Consider the following 21940-nt stretch of genomic DNA (forward strand, 5'->3'; position numbering starts at 1 on the left):
CGCCGTGATACATTAAGTGGAAATAATCATCCTCCCTAGACCAGTTTGAGGGGGTAAACCACGCATTCCCTGTATAACTTTGAGTGTCAGTAAGCGAAACCAAACAGATCAAGTTTTAACAATTTATTTTACCAGGCAGGTTACATACACGTAATTACATACTAGTTCCAAATCAAAAAACATTACAACGGAAACCAAATTACGGAGTCTTAAAAGTCATACCTGGTAATAAAAGCTACATACAGGAGTCTGGCTACAGACACCCTGTACATAGAAATTACGTGCACTGTGTGCACGGGAGGCTGATTGCATTCTCCCAGATTGCTTAGTTTGCTGTCCTTAAATCCAAAATCTGGCCTTTGATGTTAACCCTAAAAATGGGTCACCCATCTGTAATTTGGAGCCACGCCTCCCCAGGAAGCGCAGGGGGGTTGAGGCACATGGCTTTCACTGGGGCAGAGCTCCACACAGCTTCTCCTGGTTGGTTATGATGTACAGGGTTTGCTGTTGCAGAAATAAAACCATTGCACCAGTCGCACTGAAACAACCAGAATAATACCAAACATGAATATTATCTAAACTGACTTTGTCATGAAACATCCAATGCTGTACACATCATTTAGTGACTGAGTAAAGAGGGAGAGAGCAATGAAGGGGGGTTCAGGAGAAGGTCAGGGCCTAACAGGCCGTGCCCTCTGAAACCTTCCCGTGCCGTAAAGGATGTTGCCCCGTCGTAACGAGTTTTACGGCTGGAGGCCTGAGTCTTCCCCCACAGGCTCCTGTCTGTATGGGTGAGGAGATAGTGGGGGCTAATGGTGCATGCTCCTGAGTTAAATTACTTTACAGCCACATATTCCACAATACCAGAGGAAGTCAGCAAGCTGACCAGCCCTGAGTGATAATGCCAGATTTCCAGCCTTACATGTTGATACCAAACTTGGTATATGGACTTAGGTTGTCATGGTAACCCAGCCCTGCTGGACTGCTGGACTGCCATTTAATCCTGCTTGCAGGTTTAATTTGTTATTTTTTCCAGGTAAATATGCATTTTTAAACAGCACAATTTTTCAGACCCGTCAGAAGTGATGGTCATCAGGCTCTATCAAAAGCTCGGACCTGGGCGTGGCCTAGGCACTCCACAGCCCCCCGATCTTGTCTTATATTGTGGGCATAAACGTTCACCTACATGCGTCAAATTTGGTAGGTGTGTGGGTCTACTCAAAACAGATTTGACATTCGCATTTTTTAACATATCCAAACAGGAAGTCAGCATTTTGTGTTTTTACCTTCATCAAACATCCATCCATTCATCCATTATCTGAACCTGCTTATCCTGAACAGGGTCGCAGGGGGCTGGAGCCTATCCCAGCATACATTGGGCGAAAGGCAGGAATATACCCTGGACAGGTCGCCAGTCCATCGCAGGGCACACACACCATTCACTCACACACTCATACCTATGGGCAATTTAGACTCCCCAATCAGCCTAACCTGCATGTCTTTGGACTGTGGGAGGAAACCGGAGTACCCGGAGGAAACCCACGCAGACACGGGGAGAACATGCAAACTCCGCACAGAGAGGCCCCGGCCGACGGGGATTCGAACCCAGGACCTCCTTTCATCAAACATGTACCACATTTTTAAATACTCCTCTGAGGGGGTTCATCACATTCACACCAAATGTGGTCAGCATGAACTGATAATAGTCCTGACACCGAAATGCAAACTGATATTTGATAACTTGAATGGTATGGCCATGGTGAGGCGTACAATTTACACATCACACCGCGCAAATAGTAAGTGGTCTTAATTTCACATATGTTCATTGTTTGAGTGTAATCACGTCCATATACCAATAAAGGCTCATAGTGCCACAGGCTGGCAACAGGAAGTGAGGCGTATATAATAGCCTTATGTGTTCTCCTCCTAGAGGATGCATGGGATTCATACCATGACATTACATGACACAAGGATCAAACAGGAAGCGGGCAGCGTTCCCCTATACATTATTTGATGTGGTGGAAATATCATACATTTTTCCTGATGTCATTGGCACAACGCTGCTGCACCCTTAGAGCTTTGGTAATGGTAGCTTTAATAGCAATCTCATTATAACTTGGAGACTTTCGTAGTAGCTTAGCTGTAGCCCAATAATATCGCAAGTTTAAAAAAATATCACCAAGAACAAGGTTGAAAACCATTTATTCTGGAAATATTAGCAGACATTAACCAGGTCCCCTGATTACATTAATTTGTGATCAAATACTAAACTGCCAATGATCGAGCAATGATCGAGCCCCTTTTTAATTCATGTTCCTCCCGAATTAGCATTTGAACATTATTTATTTACAGTAAAATGCTAGGGCCATTTGTGCTCCCTGGGTAGGTGACTTTCTTGTAGCCCTATTTGGCAAGTGAGCAGCTACTAGCTACTAGCTAATAGTGTGTTATAAGGGTTTATCACTGTGAAAGTTTCAAGGTTGAGGTTCACTATCACTACAAGGCTTGGCAAGCTGGGGTGAGTTTCTCTTCAAGACATTTTCAGATTTTGTTTTGTGTTCCCCAAAATATGTCGTTACTGAAGTAATACGTGAAATAAAATAAAATCTTGGGACTAGCCGTGAGATTCCAAGTATTGGGTGTGCCCAATACTATGGAATGGAGGACAAATCAACCTAAAAAAAAAATTGGATATGATCTTTCCAGTTTAACTTTTCATTAATTAAGATGCCTAGAAAATTGGTTGTCCGGAGATTTCAGAATAATGCAACAATTGAACATTCATATTTGAGGGAAGACAAATGGTGCACGATTTTATGCAGAGTTTTTTTGCTAAATTTGAATGTTAAGATGTAAATTAGAGAACATTTTGGTTTTGCTGTTAATTGAGCTACATACGCTGTTAAACTAATTTGAGTCAAATATGTTATTTACTTGAGAGTAATTTACTAAAGCTAAAAAAGTAATCAAAGAATCAGGATCAAAACTTGTTCATGTAATGACTTTCATTGAATCAAAGGGACTAACTAATAGATTATTGCACTGGATTGGCTTCCCACAATATGAACCTTGTTGGAATAATTCATATACCGTAAATCATGATTTTCAATATTATTGTAAGCACACTCGCAAAACCAGAGATCAGTATAGCAGTTAATATTTGGAGTACATTTCATTGGAAAAATAATTTTACAGTAATTACAAAAGACAGTCAGTAAAACTATAGAATTGTGATGACTGGAAGATCAAGTAGATATCACCATAATATATGGAAAAATATATGTATGAAGCAAAATGGGTGAGTGTTTAAATATGTACAGGTTCAGACTTTATGTTACCATCCGCTGTCTCTGAAGCTGGACCTGGCGGAACACATGATGTCGTATTCCTTGTGACCCTATGTGCTATGTCATTATGTTATCACATCTATTTTTTATAACATTACCATTCAGTAAAAAAGCAGTATAATATGAACAACATTGAGAAAGTTGACACTTTTAGTCAGGTATATTACATACCACATATCCTTAAAAAGGAGACATTTTTTTGTTGAAGATAATAATCTTATCTCTAATTTCTTTCGTTTTGAGACCATATATTAGAGGATTAAGGAGAGGAGGAAAGATTAATACTGACACTCCAAAAGACTTTCTCATATATGGGGAGATACTATTGAAACGATGTGCAAGCAGGGTGAAGAATGCATTGAATTCCAAGAATATGAAGACCACTAAGTGTGTCGCACAAGTCTGAATAGCCTTGCTCTTGGTATCAGACTGCTTATTGAATAAACAGGTGAGCAGGATTCGGATATATGTATATATAACTGCAACAAGTGACCCACCTTGAGTTAAAGCTATTGAAATCAACCCAATATAGTTATTTAAACGTATGTCATCACAGATAAGCTTCATTAAAGTAGGATTGTTACAGTACAGGTCTACTATAATTGTCCTGCAGATTTCAAATCTGGTGAGTAAAGCAAATATCACAGCAATCATAACAAAATCTATGAGCCACATGATAGTGATGATCTTTACCAAGTTGCTGTTTGTCATGATGCTGTTGTACCTCAGTGGGCAGCAGATGGCAATGTACCTGTCATATGCCATCACACTCAGTATCAGTAGGGATCCCATTCCATACAGGTGAATGAGCGTAGCCTGCACAACGCATGCTGGGTAAGAGATAGACCGCTTCTGGGCCAGAATGCTGGAGATAAATTGAGGGAAAAAGGCAGAGGCTCCGACCATGTCATTTATGGGCAGGTTAAATAGTATAATATGCATGGGTTTGTGTAGCGTGCTGTGCAGAGCTATGGTGATGACAAGCATTGTGTTGCAGAGCAGAATGAGGCAGTATGCTACTGTTCCAAAGACGAAGGCTGGATAGATGCCTGATGGGGGTAAATTCAGGGATTCCATGGTTAGAAGTGCCGTAGACTTTGAGATATTGGAGTTCATATCAAAGTTGTCCATGCTTCAAGCTTGATTGTCCTTGTCATATAGAAATGTTAGCCCCCTGTAACTGAACAAATCACAACTTTTGTAGTTTTAAAGTTTGCTGTAATTGAAAGTACTTACCGTATGGAATTGTAAACATAAATTAAGTAAGCAAAACAAATTACGCAATGATATGCTTCTACAAAAAATAGTTACATCACCAATTTAACTTCCAGTGATATGCACACATTATCTAATCTACTCTTATTATTCATTTCAGATGTGCATTTTATGAAATATTGTTTTCTCTTGAAGCTTGATATATTGACTGCTAGTTCCTAATAAATGTTGTTCGGCACAATTCAACTGAATGAACCGGGCAGCATACAACAAAAGAATACCTCGCAGTTGAAAGTACTGAACTGAGCCTGTTAATTCTGATGTCCACCATTCAGACACTTGCTTTCATCACAGGACTATAGGGTTCTGTGATCTTATACTCTTTTAAGGAAAGGACAGCCCCACAGTGAGGCCCAAAGGCTCCTACTCCTCCCTGGCCAGATCCCATGGCACTGTACCCACAGACAGGAAGTGGTGGCTTCATCGCATACAATGATGATGCAATAAGATTGGATTCCTTGGTCGCCCCTTGTTCTTTGCAGAATTTATTCTTATCACAAATTATAGGAAAAGGCTCATGGCTGCCATCTTTGCCAGGAGTGTTTGCACAACGTATTAAACCTGGGGTGCCAATCATTTTTAACCCTGTTTTTTGGGGAAATATATATATATTTATATGATTCCATCGAATCATACAATCATAAAGCATCTCAGTTTCAATGCCATAGAGTCAAAACAAAGATGCATGAAAGGACATTTTCACTCATACCCACAGTGGAATATGGTAATGTGTCAGTGATTTTTTATCACTGTTTTAATTCCCGATGTCCAGGGGCACTGCTCAAAATCAATGGTATAATGGATTCCACCAAGTATCAAGACAGTTTTGCCTGACAATCTGGTTACCTCTACCACGAGGCTGAGACTGAGGCTGTAGTTGGTCTTTCCAGCAAGACAATGGTCCATAGCATACTTCAAAATCTACCCAGAAATGGTTCCCTGACAACAAATTCTGTGTTCTGGAATGGCCATCCATGGCGTTTCAACCTCAATCCAAAGTTCAAACCTGTGGGCTGAACTGAAGAGGGTAGTTGATATGCTGAAACACGAGAAGATATGGGAAAAACGGGCGGCCTATAGCGTAGCGGTTAAGTACATGACTGCCTCGTCTAAAAATCAACTGTAAGTCGCTTTGGATAAAAGCATCAGCCAAATGACATGTAATGTAATGTAAAAGAATGTGAAGGATCTTGCAAGGATCTTCATAGGAGAAAGCTCCCTCAAAATGTGTTCCTTAACCTTGTCTAACATTACAAGTACTAAACCAGGGATGCCAAAAATTACAGAACCTTGATTTTGGTGAAGCATATTTTTTTGTTAAATAAATGTATAGTATTTTTCACGTTGGCATTTTTTCATTTATCTCAATAATTATATAAAAATATAATACTCAATAAAATAGTATTTCTTGTGCATTGCCAGTCAGGGGTGCCAGTAATTCTTGAGCCCACTGTATTTAGTTTTGTGATACCAGCCGTAGCGATTCTTCCACCTGTTATGCGCCCATGCCATTATTGTATGTACTGCTAAGTTAATAATGTGAAGAGTTATTGATGTGGCTATTATTCATTCGTACCCGCACATCTCCATAGTTATAATCAGATAAAAGAATATACTTCAAAGGGCACACTCATATGTTTTCCAAGATGCCTGAATAAACCATATACAGATTAATAAAATAGAATTAGCTAATTCAATTGATGAACTTTTTACTTCATAAATTGTGAATTCTTCAAAATGATGAGCTTCAGATTCTGCACAAACCACCTTAAACATCTTCTATTTAAGCGGTCAACTTTTAGCTGCAGTAGTATATGTGACGCACCGCGGTAACAGGGGTACCATCATACAGATCTCACTTAAACATTTTATAATATTATTAGAAACTAGAAGATCAGAGCTACAAAATGAGGTATCAGTTATTAGGATTGACCAATCCATTTTGGAGATATGGCTTGTTAAAATACTGTATATGTGTCTGACTGAAGCGGTTTTGAGAAATTTGTCTTCAAGGTTTTGTGAGAGTTTGTCTCAAGATTTTCACCTAGAAGTGACCTTGGTGTAAGAACTGGCCAATCAGCCACTATATGAAGTGAGGACCATATTTAATTGGACAGTGACACATTTTGTTATTTTGGTTCTGTACTCTAGCACTCTGAGCTTGAAAGGATACAATGACAATCAGGCTGACGTGCAGACTGTCAGCTTGAAATTGATGGCATTTTCATCCATATTGGATTAACTGTTTAGAAGTTTCAGAACCTTTTATGACCTACTGGGTTATAAAGGGTAACCTACATTCCTTTCATGTACATTTTGGAGAACAAATATTGTATATCTAAACCGAACAGGGAACAGAATGTGATTAATCAACTCCAGAAAAAAACTATGTCTTTCAAAGTCACAATGTAAATCATTATGTATTATATAATTTTGTTTTGTATAAGTATTCATATTATAATACTACATTTAGGTGCTTTTTAATTAAAAACAGTTGAAAGAAAGTTAAGCATTGGCTGCAGAACTGTTGTACTTCTCACAGTGCATGCATGTCTCATCCACAAGTGACTAAGTGCAAAATGAAAAGCAATACATGGGTCTTATTAGCGTTCTACTGAATTAGCAACAATCAGCCACATCATACAAAACCTCTTAGGGAATTATGCTGTGGGGAACTACAATACCTTGTGTGGTGGTTTTTATTCTGATTTAAAAATATTTTAATAGCATGTATGTCTGTTTGCTCACCATTTCTTATTTCAATACAACTAGATACTAGATTACACTAAATAGTGAATAGTGAAGATGACTTCTTACATGTCAGCAGTATATTATTTAATTGCTGTTTGTCTCACATTAAAAATAAAAAATGAAAACAAAAGGGGAGTCTCTGGTTGGCATGATAACAACAAAAAATCATCCAGGAAGACACACCCATGCAGTATAAACATAATTACTCTGTTATTTTGTTACCAAAATATAGTAATAATACACAGAGAACACATTTTAATAGGTTTGCATTTTTTAACAAATAACATTGTGTTTCAATGTGATGTTATGTCATCTGCAGTTGAAGATAAAATTGCCATTCAGCAAAAAATAAAAAATACCAATATAATATAAACCACAAAGATAGAGATGATTGACAGATGTCACGACTTCAGGCAGTTACATACAACTTATCCTTAAAAAGGAGACATTTTTTTGTTGAAGATAATAATCTTATCTCTAATTTCTTTCGTTTTGAGACCATATATTAGAGGATTAAGGAGAGGAGGAAAGATTAATACTGACACTCCAAAAGACTTTCTCATATATGGGGAGATACTATTGAAACGATGTGCGATTAGGGTGAAGAACGCATTGAACTCCAAGAATATGAAGACCACTAAGTGTGTCGCACAAGTCTGAATAGCCTTGCTCTTGGCATCAGACTGCTTATTGAATAAACATGTGAGCAGTATTTGGATATATGTATATATGACCACAACCAGTGAACCACCTTGAGCTACAGCCGTTAAAAACAACCCATAGTAGTTATTTATACGTATGTCATCACAAATAAGCTTCATTAAAGTAGGATTGTTACAATACATGTCTACTATAAGTGTCCTGCAGATTTCAAAGCTGGTGAGCAAAGCAAAAAGCACAGCAATCATAACAAAATCTATGAGCCACATGATAGTGATGATCTTTACCAGGTTGCTGTTGGTCATGATGCTGTTGTACCTCAGTGGGCAGCAGATGGCAATGTACCTGTCATATGCCATCACACTCAGTATCAGTAGGGATCCCATTCCATACAGGTGAATAAGCATAGCCTGCACAAAGCATGCTGGGTAAGAGATAGACCGCTTCTGGGCCAGAATGCTGGAGATAAATTGAGGGAAAAAGGCAGAGGCTCCGACCATGTCATTTATGGGCAGGTTAAATAGTATAATATGCATGGGTTTGTGTAGCGTGCTGTGTAGAGCTATGGTGATGACAAGCATTGTGTTGCAGAACAGAATGAAGCAGTATGCTACTGTTCCAAAGACGAAGGCTGGATAGATGCCTGATGGGGGTAAATTCAGGGATTCCATGGTTAGAAGTGTTGTAGCCTTTGAGATATTGGAGTTCATATCAAGGTCATCCATGCTTCAAGCTTGATTGTTCTTGTCTTTAACGTAAGCTCCCTGTAACTGAACAAACACAAGCAATTATTTTCTTTTTTTTTTGAAGTTTGCAGTTATTGGTAATACTTCCACAGCAATTGTGAACTTCTACAGCAATGACTAATTTTATATCCACTGATATTATTCATATAAGATAAAATATTGTTTTATTTCTCTTATTACATTGACAATTAAAGTTTCTTACAAATTAAATGTTGTAATACAACCTAATGAAGTAGTATCATACAAAAAGTCTTACCATGCAGATAAAAGTAATGAACTGAACTTGTTAACGTGATGTCCTCCACTCAGACACTTGCTTTCATCACAGGACTATAGGGTTCTGTGATCTTATACTCTTTTAAGGAAAGGACAGCCCCACAGTGAGGCCCAAAGGCTCCTACTCCTCCCTGGCCAGATCCCATGGCACTGTACCCACAGACAGGAAGTGGCGGCTTCATTGCATACAAAGATGGTGCACTAAGATTGGTTTTCCCTATTGCCCCTTGTACTCCATTGCACTCTTCTCTATTGCAAAATAGATAGGCACAATCTTGTGACCCTAATTATTTATTACAAATATGTTGCTTTTTGTTTCTCTTTATTAGACATTTATATGTAAAAGGCTGAATATGATTGAATATATTTATATAATCTATCTTTGAAGAAGCACATGTTAATGACTGATTGAAATAATATAGTCCAGGGCCCTGGTCACGTTCCTGGCCCCCATATTCCAGCTATTTCCTGATTTCCAGGTTTTATATATTTTTATATAGTTCCATGTTCAGTTTCATGTTTTCCTGTCTCATCTTTTGCCCGGTTCTTAGTTTGTTTCCCTGCTCCCCTGTTTCAATGTGTTTTCAGAGTTCTGTGCTCTGTTCCATGTTTGTAGTTTACCCTATTCATTACCCCTCCTCCCCCCCTCCTTGTTAGTTTTGTATATGGCCTGTCTGTTTTCTTCAGTTTGGGGCCAGATTGCCTTGTTCCTTGCCTTCATGCTTGTGTCCTGCTTCCTCACGTCTCTTTCCCAGTTCCTGGTTCATGTCCGCTCCTGTCCTGTTTCCTGCCTGATCCTGTTCCTTGCCTGATCCTGTTCCGATCTTCTCCTCCTCTGAGCCCCAATCCTGCCCTACCTCTTGGATTGCTCTCCTGGGGGTTGTTTCACGAAAGTTGTGACGTGTGAGCTGAGATCTGCGATTTTTGGAATGTTTCACATAGAAATCCCAACTGCAAGCCTGAAATGCATGTCGCAAGTAGGCATTGTCCATGTAGGCAATCAGTAAATCAGCTATCGTTCTCATCCGCCTGCTTCCTTTTGGTTTTCTATCAAACTTTTGCATTCTCGCACAGCATTAGCCCTCCTCAGCAAAGTGGGCTGGCAATGGGTGTCAGACGCCAATATTGCAAAGGGTATTCAAAGGGTGGAAAATTTATCTTGTAGTCAGATTTTAAAAATATTGAGCTACGTTGTAAAATAAAAATGGTTAGTTTTATTTGAACTATTACATCTGAATGGTACACCTAATATCATAGCCTACATGTTGTGTGTTGCTCTTTGTAATATCCAAATTAAACCTTACACTGTCACTTAGACACCATCCATTAGTAACATCACCTTTGAGGAAGTGGTGACCCAAGTCACAGTTGCTTCAAATGTGACACAAAAAAATAAAAAAATGTAATATCTCAGCGATACTATCTGCATGGTAAGAGACAAACTTTGATCTCATTTTTGTGTGAAATTCACCCGGTGATGAGTACATGTAATTTGAACTACAGTAGTATCAGTTTCCAAAGCTCTGTGCTGATAGAACTTGATGGAGCAGGCTGAAGGTGTTAGGGTCGATCATTTTAATTTCCTGTCTTTTGAGACTTTTGGAAAATGCAAACATTTCAGTTTTTTGTGATGTTTTAATTCTATATTGCATTTCCAAAAGAGCTAAGTGTGATAAGCAACCATTATTCAACATGTTGTGCTTTAATTGTGGAGAGGTGAGGAAAATTTGCAAACTTGAAATTTGATCTCACATTATTGATGATAAGACACCCCCAAACACTTGTGACATGCTCAAAGGATGGGGCTGTAGCTATCTGAGCCAGAAAAGCTTTGTGAACGTGAGGTTTATGAAGTAATGACATAAACAGGATATAAACATATGACAACAGCTGAACAGATATACCAATAATCTCCATAGCAACTTTAATGAACTGTCAGTCCATGGATGATACGGGTTATGGGCTAGGCCACCCCCAAAGTAAAAGGAAAAGTTGTTTGTAGTTGATTCATCACTTAAGCCTTCACTTAAAAACATTTTTAAAAATTCAAGCAAAGTTAAATCAAGATCTCAAAACAGAAAGAGAACACATACAAATAGGAAAAAAACCATTAGTGGAATTATACAATATAGGTCATACTTGGTAGCAAAAATGCCAAATAAATGCAGCTCTGCAAGTCAAAAAAGAGATGGAAAGCAGAAATTAAGTTTCACCTGCTTTGGATCATACGCATGAGTTCAACCACCGAGACATTGAGAGTGCCCGGAGACATTCTCCACTGAGGATTCCATGATGTTAAACACACTCATTAAAAACTGAAAGACTCTTCATTACCTGAAATAAGGTAATTAAGTACATGCACATTTTGGTATGACAACCACTTTATGATTGTTCAACCATGTTTATTATTTATTGCCGTGGAGCTTTTTTTATTTCTAAGGCCTTGCAACATTGAGTAGAAAAAACCTCAATTGCAATATTAAAACTTGAATGGCTGTATTTTTTCTTGCTATATGCTAGACAATGGCATATTTCTTCCAGCTTTAAATTTGATTCAATGATTTAAAAAAAGGGTCCAAATGTAACATGAAGAGAAACAACACATTTATTTCATGAGACCTTCTGCCTTATGATTGAAAGATTAACAAGAGGCGACTTGCCTTTCATAATGAATTTCATTATATTTGTTCATGCAAGCAGAATCACCACAAAAAATTTTTTTTTCAACAAAAATTAAGGATACACCATTTTTCGGAATGGCAATGTAATCCTCTGTCGGATTTCCTTTGTTTTAAGGCCATATATTATTGGGTTCAGAGTAGGGGGAAATATCAAGGTGGAAACTCCTATCATCCTCCTTGAATGAGGAGAGAGATGCTTTATGCGATATGAGATAATTGTGAAGAGTCCTAAACACTCTAACAGGAGAAAGACGGTTAAATGAGTTGCACAGGTCTGCACAGCTTTGCTCTTTGTGTCAGGGCGTTTGCTTTTAAAACACGCGTACAAAATCTGAAGGTATGTGAAGATAATCATACCCACAGAAAACACTTGCATGCTGGCAAGCAGGCACAGTCCATAAATGTTGTTGATGGTGGTGTCTGCACAGACTAGTCTGAGAAGAGAGGGATTGTCGCAGTAAGAATGTGACATTAAAGATCTGCAACGTGGCAACCGTAGTAGGAGGAAGAACAATACACCCATCAAGAGCAGATCCATAAGCCACACTAATGCAATAATTCTAATGATGTGGCTGTGAGTCATGATGGTGCTGTACTTCAGTGGGTTACATATGGCCATGTACCTATCATAGGCCATGGCAACCAGGATAAATACGCTACCAACCCCATAAACGTGGATGAAAAACGCCTGAACGATGCAGTTGGAGACCTCGATGTAACCGGAGTCCAGCAGGATCTGTTTGATTAGCTGTGGAAAGAGGGCCGAGGAGCCAATGAGGTCATTGACGGGCAGGTTGAAGAGCAGGAGGTACATAGGCTGGTGGAGGCTCTTATTCATGATAATGGTAGCCATCAGGGAAAGGTTACAGAAGAGAATTACAAGGTAATTCAGTGTGGCAAAAATAAACGAAGCATACACCCCTTTAGGTGGGAGGTCAAAGCTTTGCAGTCTTAGAATCGATGATACATTCAAAGAAGCAGTATTCATCTTTGAGTTTTTACAAGATGCTCCTTGTAGCAGGAATGAAAAAAATCATTATTAGCAAAAGCATAGAGGTAAATCCTGAGAAATAGTTTAAACAAGAGCAGGTGAAGGTTTGGTTTATGAAGTAAAATCTTCTATATTGTCATCCAGCAGATCTGGTATTGATGGTTCTCACTGCACAGGCAGTGTGGTCAGATTAATATACTGTCTAATCCCATCAACAGGGAGACTGACACGCCTTCCTCAATCCCCTCAAATCCCTAATGGTCCATCTCCAAGTTAGGGTATGAAATGAGCTGTACACATTAAGGTCTCTTATGAGCACAGGGGTAAGAAGACATTGTGCTGATAAAAGAAAAACAAACCCTTGGAAAAGTAATGAGTGTCACTGTATGCAGGCAGTGATGTCATGAAGATTTGTAACCGTTTGCTCAGAACACCTTGGTAATAGCATGGAAAACTCCATTGCTTTCTGGGTGAGTCTAAGACTTAAAATAAACTGGGATAAAGTAGCATAGTTCATACAATGACACATTTGCTCCCGGAAATGCCGCTGAATTTTAGATTACACTGAAAATTTTAATACGCTGTTCAATAACATTACTATAATTATAATGTTACATAAAATGAACAATGTTTCATTCATCTGTTTTGATTGTTAATATGCATAATCTACTGTATATAGGGCTGAGTAATAGGCAGAATATGTCAACTATGCTTTCCTATTTAATTTGTTGATGGTCACACAGAACCTTATGCTATATTTTCCAATATACACTCAGTGAGTAATTTATTAAGTAGACCTGTACAGCAGTTTGTTATTGCAAATATTGAATCAGCCAATCATGTGGCAGCAACTACGTGCATAAAAGCATGCAGAAATGGTCAAGAGGTTTGGCTGTTGCTCAGACCAAATGTCAGAGGGGGGAAGAAATGTGATATAAGTAACTTTGACTGTGGGATGATCTATGGCTAAAACATACTTGGCTATATCACAGTGAGTGCAGTAGCATCAGTATCTCAATCTCTCACCAGTTTCAAAACCAATCTCAATGCCATTTCACAGGTCTACTACAATGGCAACGGCTGATTTTCGTATTGTTACGTTGCGCCATTTCTGTGTTATGGCTACCCTTCATTTTTATTAAATTTTCATTACACCTCAAAATTAATGGACTGTTAATGGACTGTTCTTGAAGCTTAGGCCTATATTAAAAAATGCCGCAAGTAAAGAACTGATATAACTGATTTAAAATGAACCCTTCCCACTTTGCCCAGAGGGCAATTTCCACCTATTTTATACTAGTCCTATAAAAGTCTCAATATCTCAAAAGCTATTTACTGCACACACATGTTTGAAGACTTAAATTAAAGAAGAGGCCATTGTATGAGCATGTACATATAGTTATGATTTTGAAAGGATAGCACTGAATATCTCAATCTCTAAGTCTAGGACCAACCCACAACTACTTCATATTTGTGCACAGACTTGTGTACGAAATATGGTAATGACAGGCATTCAAATTCCATGAGTTTTCCCAAAGCTACACCCAGATGTCCTGTAATGTCCCCAAATCTCCCCAATATTTCCCATATGTTTTGATACAAAATGTAAAGAAAATTAACCTTCACATGTATTTTATTCACACATTTGAGAGTATGTTTCTATAAAGCATGCCCAAAGTGTCCAAAAGATCTCCAAAAATAATTACTCAACCCAATGCTTTGTAACCAGCCTGCATCACATTTCAAATGGAACTTTATTTACAAATTAGGTTCACCACAGCCATGATTTTTTGTTGTTGTAGAGAAACAGTCTCTACATTGTCAGAATTAGCCTTTTATTGTCTGAGTCTGTAGTGAGGTGAGGGTTGGAAACTGTGAGCGTGGCAAGGTGTGTGGGGGGAGGGCTGAGTTTTATTATATAAGAGGCTGATAAGCATCTATACTGCAGTTCTTGCTAGCAATAGTGACAGCATCAGTAACTAACAGTTACTTACAACGTACCTAGTAAGTAACTGTTAGACCTAACAACAGCCATCCTACCTATATTAGATAAGTTGGATAGCTAAGTTACCTAAATATATGGTGTTTAACTTAGCTCTAGCATTAGCTATACAGACTCTGTCAATTGATATGCTAACGCCCTAGGATTCCTCTTTCTTTTGTGTGCTCATGATCTGACTTAGCCGAACATTTCTAGCTCTAGCCAAATGCATGTATTATAGTGAGATTGATGAAATCATGCATTGTTATGCATACTAGCTTTGAAAAGAGAACCTTTGGTTGAAAACATAGACTGTAGTAGGTTAAGAACCAAGAATTTATCATCAATGAATGGCAGCATATAAGAAATTGGTAGAGATTTTCTTTACTTAATGCTGGGTATACACATTTCAGTCACAAACAAAATTTCCAAAATCGTAGAACAAATCTTTCGTTGTGAGCCAAAATCAGCCGTCTTGGATCTCTCACTGTAACATACTCACAGGCGGCACTATCAGGTATTTCAGGTCAAAATCGTGCCAGCTGCTATGAAACAGACAATGGACGTCTAATAAACAACCTGTAGAAGCATCATAATACAATACATGACGTACTGTAAACAATACATATAGCACTCTAACCATAATAAACACATTGTTTTAACATTAATTAGCTCTACTACTATTTACACTATTTTTACACTAAATCTACTATTTCTAAAATATTACTTGCATGTGGATAAAGTAGCCTAGGCTAATTAAGTGCACCATTAAAATGGTATTATTTTGCTACCGCTGTCAAACCATTTGGCATCCATTACTGAAGTGCCGCTCAGTAACAATGTAGCAAATATGAAAAAGTAAAGGGGGAAAAGAAAAGGATTGTAATTTTTCCGGGCAAAAAACGGTAGAATTAGTCTACAGGTTTTTGCTCCACCATCCTCAAATTATGCACGTGGCAGTCAGATAAGATCCAAGAATTCTATAATAAATTCAGTTATCACACAGCTTGATGGCAATGAAAACAGGATATTATTGTAACTACATTGCACACTGTGACATGTAACAATCGTAAAAGACAGCCGATATGAGTGTACAGTCAGTAGACATTATACACGGGTGTATCAGTTATCAGAAATCTGCGTGGATACCTTGACAGAGAGCAGGCTGATGGTAACGTTAGGGCTGATCAATTTAATTTCCTATCTTTTGAGGCCTTCACAGCAAATGCAAACATTTCACTTAAGAGTACAATGAGTATAATTAGAACAGTTGAAAATACATGTATTTCCTCAGCAAACAAGAATATATTGCACTGCAGTCAGGAAACATCTGTTGGCATGCCAGCATGTTGTAAATCATCACACCAAAAGCAGTGCACCAGCAATTATGTGGAGACATCCTTTTGCTTTTTTGCAATTGCTACTAGTGTTTTTCTTATTTCCTTGTTTTTTATTCCATATAGTACTGGGTTACACACTGGAAGGATCAGAAAAATTAGCAATCCTGAAATTTTCTGCAAGTTGGGGGAGACATCCTTAAAGCGATATGACAGAATTGTGACTGTTGTGACACACTCAAAGAGCAGAAACACAGCTATCTGAGCCAGGCAGGTGTTAAGAGCCTTATTCCTGGTGTCTGGCTGCCGATGATGTAAGCAAGCAACTAGAATATGAATGTATGAAAATAATTGAACAGACAAGCTAATAACTTGCATGGCTGCCGTCATTGACAGTCCGTAGACATTGTTCACGGTTAGGTCACTGCCACAGGAGAGGTGGACCAGAGACGGGTTGTCGCAGAAGATGTTCTTGATGAAGTTTTTGCATCTAGGAAGTCTGACTTGGAGAATGAACAGGACTCCTATCAGAATAAGATCGAGACTCCATGCACTTGCTATGAGGAGAAATAAAGTAAGCGGGGTCATGATTGAATTGTATCTCAGCGGCTTGCAGATGGCAACGTATCTGTCGAACGCCATGACAGCGAGTATGAAGAGGATGCCCCCCCCATACATGTGTAGCAGAAAGCCCTGGAGAACACAGGTGGGGTAGTAGACAGAGTGCTCCAGGGTGACAATGTCTGCCAGCACTCTGGGAAGCGTGACTGTGATTCCCATCAGGTCGTTCAGTGGCAGACTAAAGAGGATGACGAACATGGGTTTGTGGAGGTTTCTTTGGGTCACGATCAAAACCAGAATGGTCAGGTTGCAGAAAACGGAAAAGAGGTAGATCAGGACCCCCAAAAGGAACATGGGGTACTTAGCCACGGGGGGTATGTCAAAGTGGTTGATCTTCAAATAGAACTGAAAGGATTCATTTGAAAAACCTCCCTCCATTGTTGATCGCCCAGGCCTGAAGGGAAACAAAGAGAAAATGCCAATTTATTTGCTATGTTGTGGAGTCTAAAACAACCTGGAACATGCTACAAGTTGATTTTAAAGAGACCATAAACACACTGCACCTCATGATTCATATTGTGACAAAAGAGGAAAAATGCATTTAATCTCAAACAGACAAAGAACAGTCACATCTGTACAAAAGCACAGTTCTGTACTGTGCAGTCTTTCAGGCCTTGATTTAACCAGAGAGATCCCTCTGTAGGGAGCTTTCACAAAGGAGGGCACACACTGTGATACAGGCTCATTAAATTAAAACTCCCTTTAGCTATGGAATATAAAGTAAATTAGGTCATTTAAATGTAGTCCATATTTTAAAACAGCAATCAATTAACTATAATTCTCATAGCATTGTACACTGGTAAAGCCATTTTAGAATTATACATTGCATTAGTATACCCTTAATGCATTTCAGTAACACAGGTGGTACTTCAGAGATAGGCAAGGATGAAGTGCATACATTATGTGATTTCAATTATTGTTTTTGTTTTTTCAAAAACATTTTAGGATTCTTTATATTTGCTTGGTAGGTGTCTCACATTTTTGTACCAGATTGAGGAAAAAACCTGCAGATGCTGCAGTGATCCAGGCCTGGAGTTTCAGATCCCTGGCCTAAACATTTCTCTATTTACAGTTGGATTTTAAAGATTTGGGATCCCATGGCTGGTAAATCCCTTCTGGTGATTGACTTGATGTGCTTTATTGTGTACTATATTATATATGATTGTGATTTTAACTTAGCTGTATTTTGTTGTCTGTCTGAAACCCTGTGATTTGTTGCTACATGTATTGGCATGGTTGCTCTGGTAAAACAGATGTTTGAAATAAAATAAAACACACCAGTTGATTCCAGCATAGTCTTATCATAGAAAATCAGAGAAAAAAAAAATGGCAACAAAGTATATGCCCTTAGTAAGGAAGTAAATTATTGTAATATGTATATATGTAATTATACATATAAATATGATTAATATAATTAATTATACATATAAATGTAAATGTAAATGTAAATGTAATATAAAATTCATTGAAATCTGAAATCCAATTATTTGATGAATACAGGATAATGAATATAGTCAATGGTTGTGTGTTTAAACTGACCAAATGAGAACAGGTGAAGAGCTTTGTGTCTGTACGCACTCTGTCTTTTGTATATTCAGTCTGATTTGTAAGTTGTCACGTATTTGTACGTGGTATCCAGTGAACATGCTGCTGATTGTATCATATCTTACTTAAATTCAAAGCAGCAGGTTTGTGAGAACTGACATTTTTGGCGCAGATGTATTCAGAATGCTTGTATTGACTCAATCAAAAGGTTTGTTTTTGCATTTTATTCCAAGTCTGTGATATGCATGATATAAACTTACAAATTTCTAATGAAATGGAAATAAATAAAATACATTTTCTTTCTGAATTAGTCACTGAATAGTCGATTAAGTAATGGTGATTTGCACTACTTTGATGTGACTATTTGATTTACTCACAATGTGATAACGAGATTTAGACAAATTTTTTCCTTCGCAAAAAATGAATATGTAACTTCAGTTATGATGCAAATGGAAACATTGATTGAATGAGGGAAATAAAATGGAATATGTATGCCGTGCAGACCCACAAAGTAATATAGTTAAGAATAGATACCATTTATAGTGAAAAACTAAATCTGTAGAATATTTGGTGGTTTAACCCTAGTAGCTATCCTCACTGAATACAACCGTATGGTTACATACATCATTGTTGAGTGATATACTAAACTGGACAATGCCAATGGACTATATGAACCTTAATCACTGGACCCTTTAAAATATAAAAATAAAAAAGAAGAGATAAATATCACATGTCAATAGCAATAGCAATAGCTAATAACCAAGTAATGTCATTATTTATAGTTTCCTTGTTGAAATGTAACTACTGAATTTGCAATTGCAATCCTGCAATTGAACTTACCTTGTCCTACCCGTACCTTGTAGCCCCCTTAAGATGGCTTTTCTATTTTTCTGCTGTTTTACCATGAACAATATGAAATCCTACAGCTCTCCGTGCTCATGCTGCATTCGCCTGTTGAAACGTGTCAATGTCCTGAACGCAGATGTATTTAAACCATGAGCAGACAAGGCATGTGACACAACTCCATGGAAACGACATGGCAGTATTGAGACTGCTTCCTCTGAAATTAGGGAGACAGGGCACACACGCATGTGCATGTGTGTGGGCGTGTGTGTGTGTGCACAAGCACGTGCATGTGTGTCTGTGTGTGTGTGCACATGCATGTGTGCATGCATGTGTGTGCATGCATGTGCGCGTGTGTGTGCATGTGCATCTGTGTGTGTGGTTTTGGTGATGGCAGCTCATGTCATCATGACAGTATGTAATTTTTGAGGAAAATTACTGTACATATAATGATAATCTAAATACACTGCAATAATTATACCATTTGATAAGGACCATGATTCGTTTATTATAAAGGTTGCCTTTATTATCAATTTTGACAACAATAGCAGGTATCATTTACATGCATTACAGCACTTTCCAGAATTGCAGTACAGGGCATTGCATACACCGCTCCAAATGTATCCCTGAAACTTCCTCCCTTTTTTAAGAGGTCCAGGTCGAGTTGCATCAAAGTTAATCTGTTGGCATAGTTGTTCTAGTGGAGGTGATGGCTGAGAATATAGTTCAAGCCTTTTTTGTGGGATCACAAACCTTTCACAGAAACTTGCTTGGCAAGAATACATCACTAAAAACATGAAATACAGCAAACATAGTTTCCATGCTTCTAACCTCATGATCATTCATCACTTAACTGTTTTTCCTTCAGATTATATATTGCCTCAAAGCAAAACACCTCCACTATGGCAGGGACTGATCATACACTAACAACCCTTGTCTGAAAAACCTTCAAGAGGGTATTTCGAATTTCACTTGTGTTTAATCCATACACGATTGGATTCAGCAGTGGAGGAACCAGAAATATCAACATTCCCATAATTTTTTGCAGATCAACTGAGACATTCTTGAACCTGTGTGAGAGAATGGTAAAAGTTCCCACAATTTCAAATATTAGGAATATGACCAGTTGAACAACACAGGTGTTGATGGCTTTAGTTTTGACGTCTGACTTCCTTGTGACCAAGCAAGTAATGAGAATCTTAACATAGGAAAACACCTGAACAGTCACACTTATAGTCTGCATGATGGCAGTATTGAACAGACCGTAAATGTTATTCAATGCAGTGTTGCCACAGGTTAGCTTCAGTAGAGAGGGGTTGTCACAAAACACATTTAATATGGAGCTTCTGCACCTGGGGAGTCTTGTCTGAAGAGAGAACAGTGATATTATTAGAATGGAATCCAGACCCCAAACCAGCATAATGATTGCCATCACGAGTCTGGGTGTCATGATGGTGGTGTACCTTAAAGGCTTACAGATGGCAACATAACGATCAAACGCCATCGCAGCCAGGATGAAAAGAACACCACCGCCATACATGTGAAGCAGGAAGCCCTGCAGCACACAGAGAGGGTAGTAGACTTGGCTTGTTTCCGTAACTATGTCTGACAGCACCTTAGGAAGCATGGCAGTGATCCCGACCAGGTCGTTCAAGGGAAGACTGAAGAGGATGAAATACATGGGTTTGTGGAGGGACCTCTGTGTCACGATTAGAAGCAGCAGAGTTAGGTTGCAGAAAACACAAAACAAATAGATGGCAAGACCAAAGAAGAAGATGGGGTACCTCCCTCCTGGAGGTATGAAGAATGGATCTAAGCTCAGCTCAAAGCTGATGTTGAAGGACATGTTCTCCATCAGTAGCACTGTAAAGCAGAATAAGGGCATATTTAACAACATATTCAATCCACATTCACTGGCAGCAGACCTGGGTCAAATACATAATTGTTTTGGATTCAAATAATTTTCTGTGCTCGATTGATCTTGACTGGTTACAATTGAGCCAACCAAGAAGACCAGAAGACAAGGTTTGCACTTTGTAGGTTCCAATACTCCAGACAAGCTCCGTAAAAAAAATCCAATACAAATACATAAGGTCTGACTGGCAGCACAAAGAAAACATACCTCACCTTCCAGTAAAGAGCACATCAAAGATGTGGAGGAAATGCATTAGAAATGCTATGGCACTCCTGCCTTTTATCAGTGCTTCCTCAGGATACAATCTCTCAAGACACTGTGACTAAGCTGTGTCCAATCACATGTCAAGTGCTACTTATGGCAAAAGGACATTTGACATTTGGCATCTTCACCATATAATAAATTATTAAATTCTGTAATGCATGCAGCAATAGCAATATTTTTTGTTTTTCACTGAACAAGGAACAAAGTTGTAATAGTAATTTATTTTAAAAATACAAGTAAAAAATATTTGCCAGCAATGCAGCTCAGATTGGATTTCTCACTTTATTTTAATATGATATAATTTCATACTGTATAATATTTGCATTTAGCATATAAATAAATGCATTTTCCATTTCTGTTTGTTTCAATAGATAAGGTACACTCCTGGAGATGGTGTATAGTGAAGCCTTTTTCAATAGTTTGTTTTGTAATTTAATAATGTAAGATCCTTCATTAGACGGCTCTCTTTTTCATGTGTTGCTTTGTAACAGTATATTGAAAATCACAATTAAAATATAATTTATATATATACTCTGTTCAGTATATTTGTGTGGTAAGTGCTCAATAAATCTGATTATTCCCATCTTGTGATAGGAGGGTAACATTTCCTACAATACACATAAATTGATAATAAATGTTGCTCATAATAATTTTGTCCATTTTACTTTATGTGACTGGGACTGTTTAAGTATTGACATAAACTCTCT

At 38.2% G+C, this 21940-nt stretch overlaps 5 protein-coding genes across 5 annotated transcripts; all 5 read right to left on the bottom strand.

Annotated features, from left to right (window-relative positions):
• Window positions 1–3527: 3527 nt before the first annotated feature.
• Window positions 3528–4463, bottom strand: LOC133107305 (olfactory receptor 52H1-like). The gene has a single exon (XM_061216297.1). The coding sequence runs from the start codon at window positions 4461–4463 to the stop codon at window positions 3528–3530; it is 936 nt and encodes a 311-aa protein (XP_061072281.1).
• Window positions 4464–7807: 3344 nt separating this feature from the next.
• On the bottom strand, window positions 7808–8743 carry LOC133107306 (olfactory receptor 52H1-like). The gene has a single exon (XM_061216298.1). It carries the CDS (start codon window positions 8741–8743, stop codon window positions 7808–7810), a length of 936 nt encoding a protein of 311 aa, XP_061072282.1.
• Window positions 8744–9738: 995 nt separating this feature from the next.
• Window positions 9739–12724, bottom strand: LOC133107307 (olfactory receptor 52D1-like). The gene is made up of 2 exons (XM_061216299.1): window positions 11799–12724; window positions 9739–9928 (listed from the first exon to the last, which is right to left on the bottom strand). Exons 1-2 carry the CDS (start codon window positions 12722–12724, stop codon window positions 9739–9741), a joined length of 1116 nt encoding a protein of 371 aa, XP_061072283.1.
• Window positions 12725–16093: 3369 nt separating this feature from the next.
• LOC133107308 (olfactory receptor 52B2-like) lies at window positions 16094–17044 on the bottom strand. The gene has a single exon (XM_061216300.1). The coding sequence runs from the start codon at window positions 17042–17044 to the stop codon at window positions 16094–16096; it is 951 nt and encodes a 316-aa protein (XP_061072284.1).
• Window positions 17045–19970: 2926 nt separating this feature from the next.
• LOC133108728 (olfactory receptor 52J3-like) lies at window positions 19971–20909 on the bottom strand. Its single transcript, XM_061218429.1, has one exon. It carries the CDS (start codon window positions 20907–20909, stop codon window positions 19971–19973), a length of 939 nt encoding a protein of 312 aa, XP_061074413.1.
• Window positions 20910–21940: the final 1031 nt, after the last annotated feature.

The sequence above is a fragment of the Conger conger genome, chromosome 13, assembly GCF_963514075.1.
Source record: "Conger conger chromosome 13, fConCon1.1, whole genome shotgun sequence".
Lineage (NCBI taxonomy): Eukaryota > Metazoa > Chordata > Actinopteri > Anguilliformes > Congridae > Conger > Conger conger.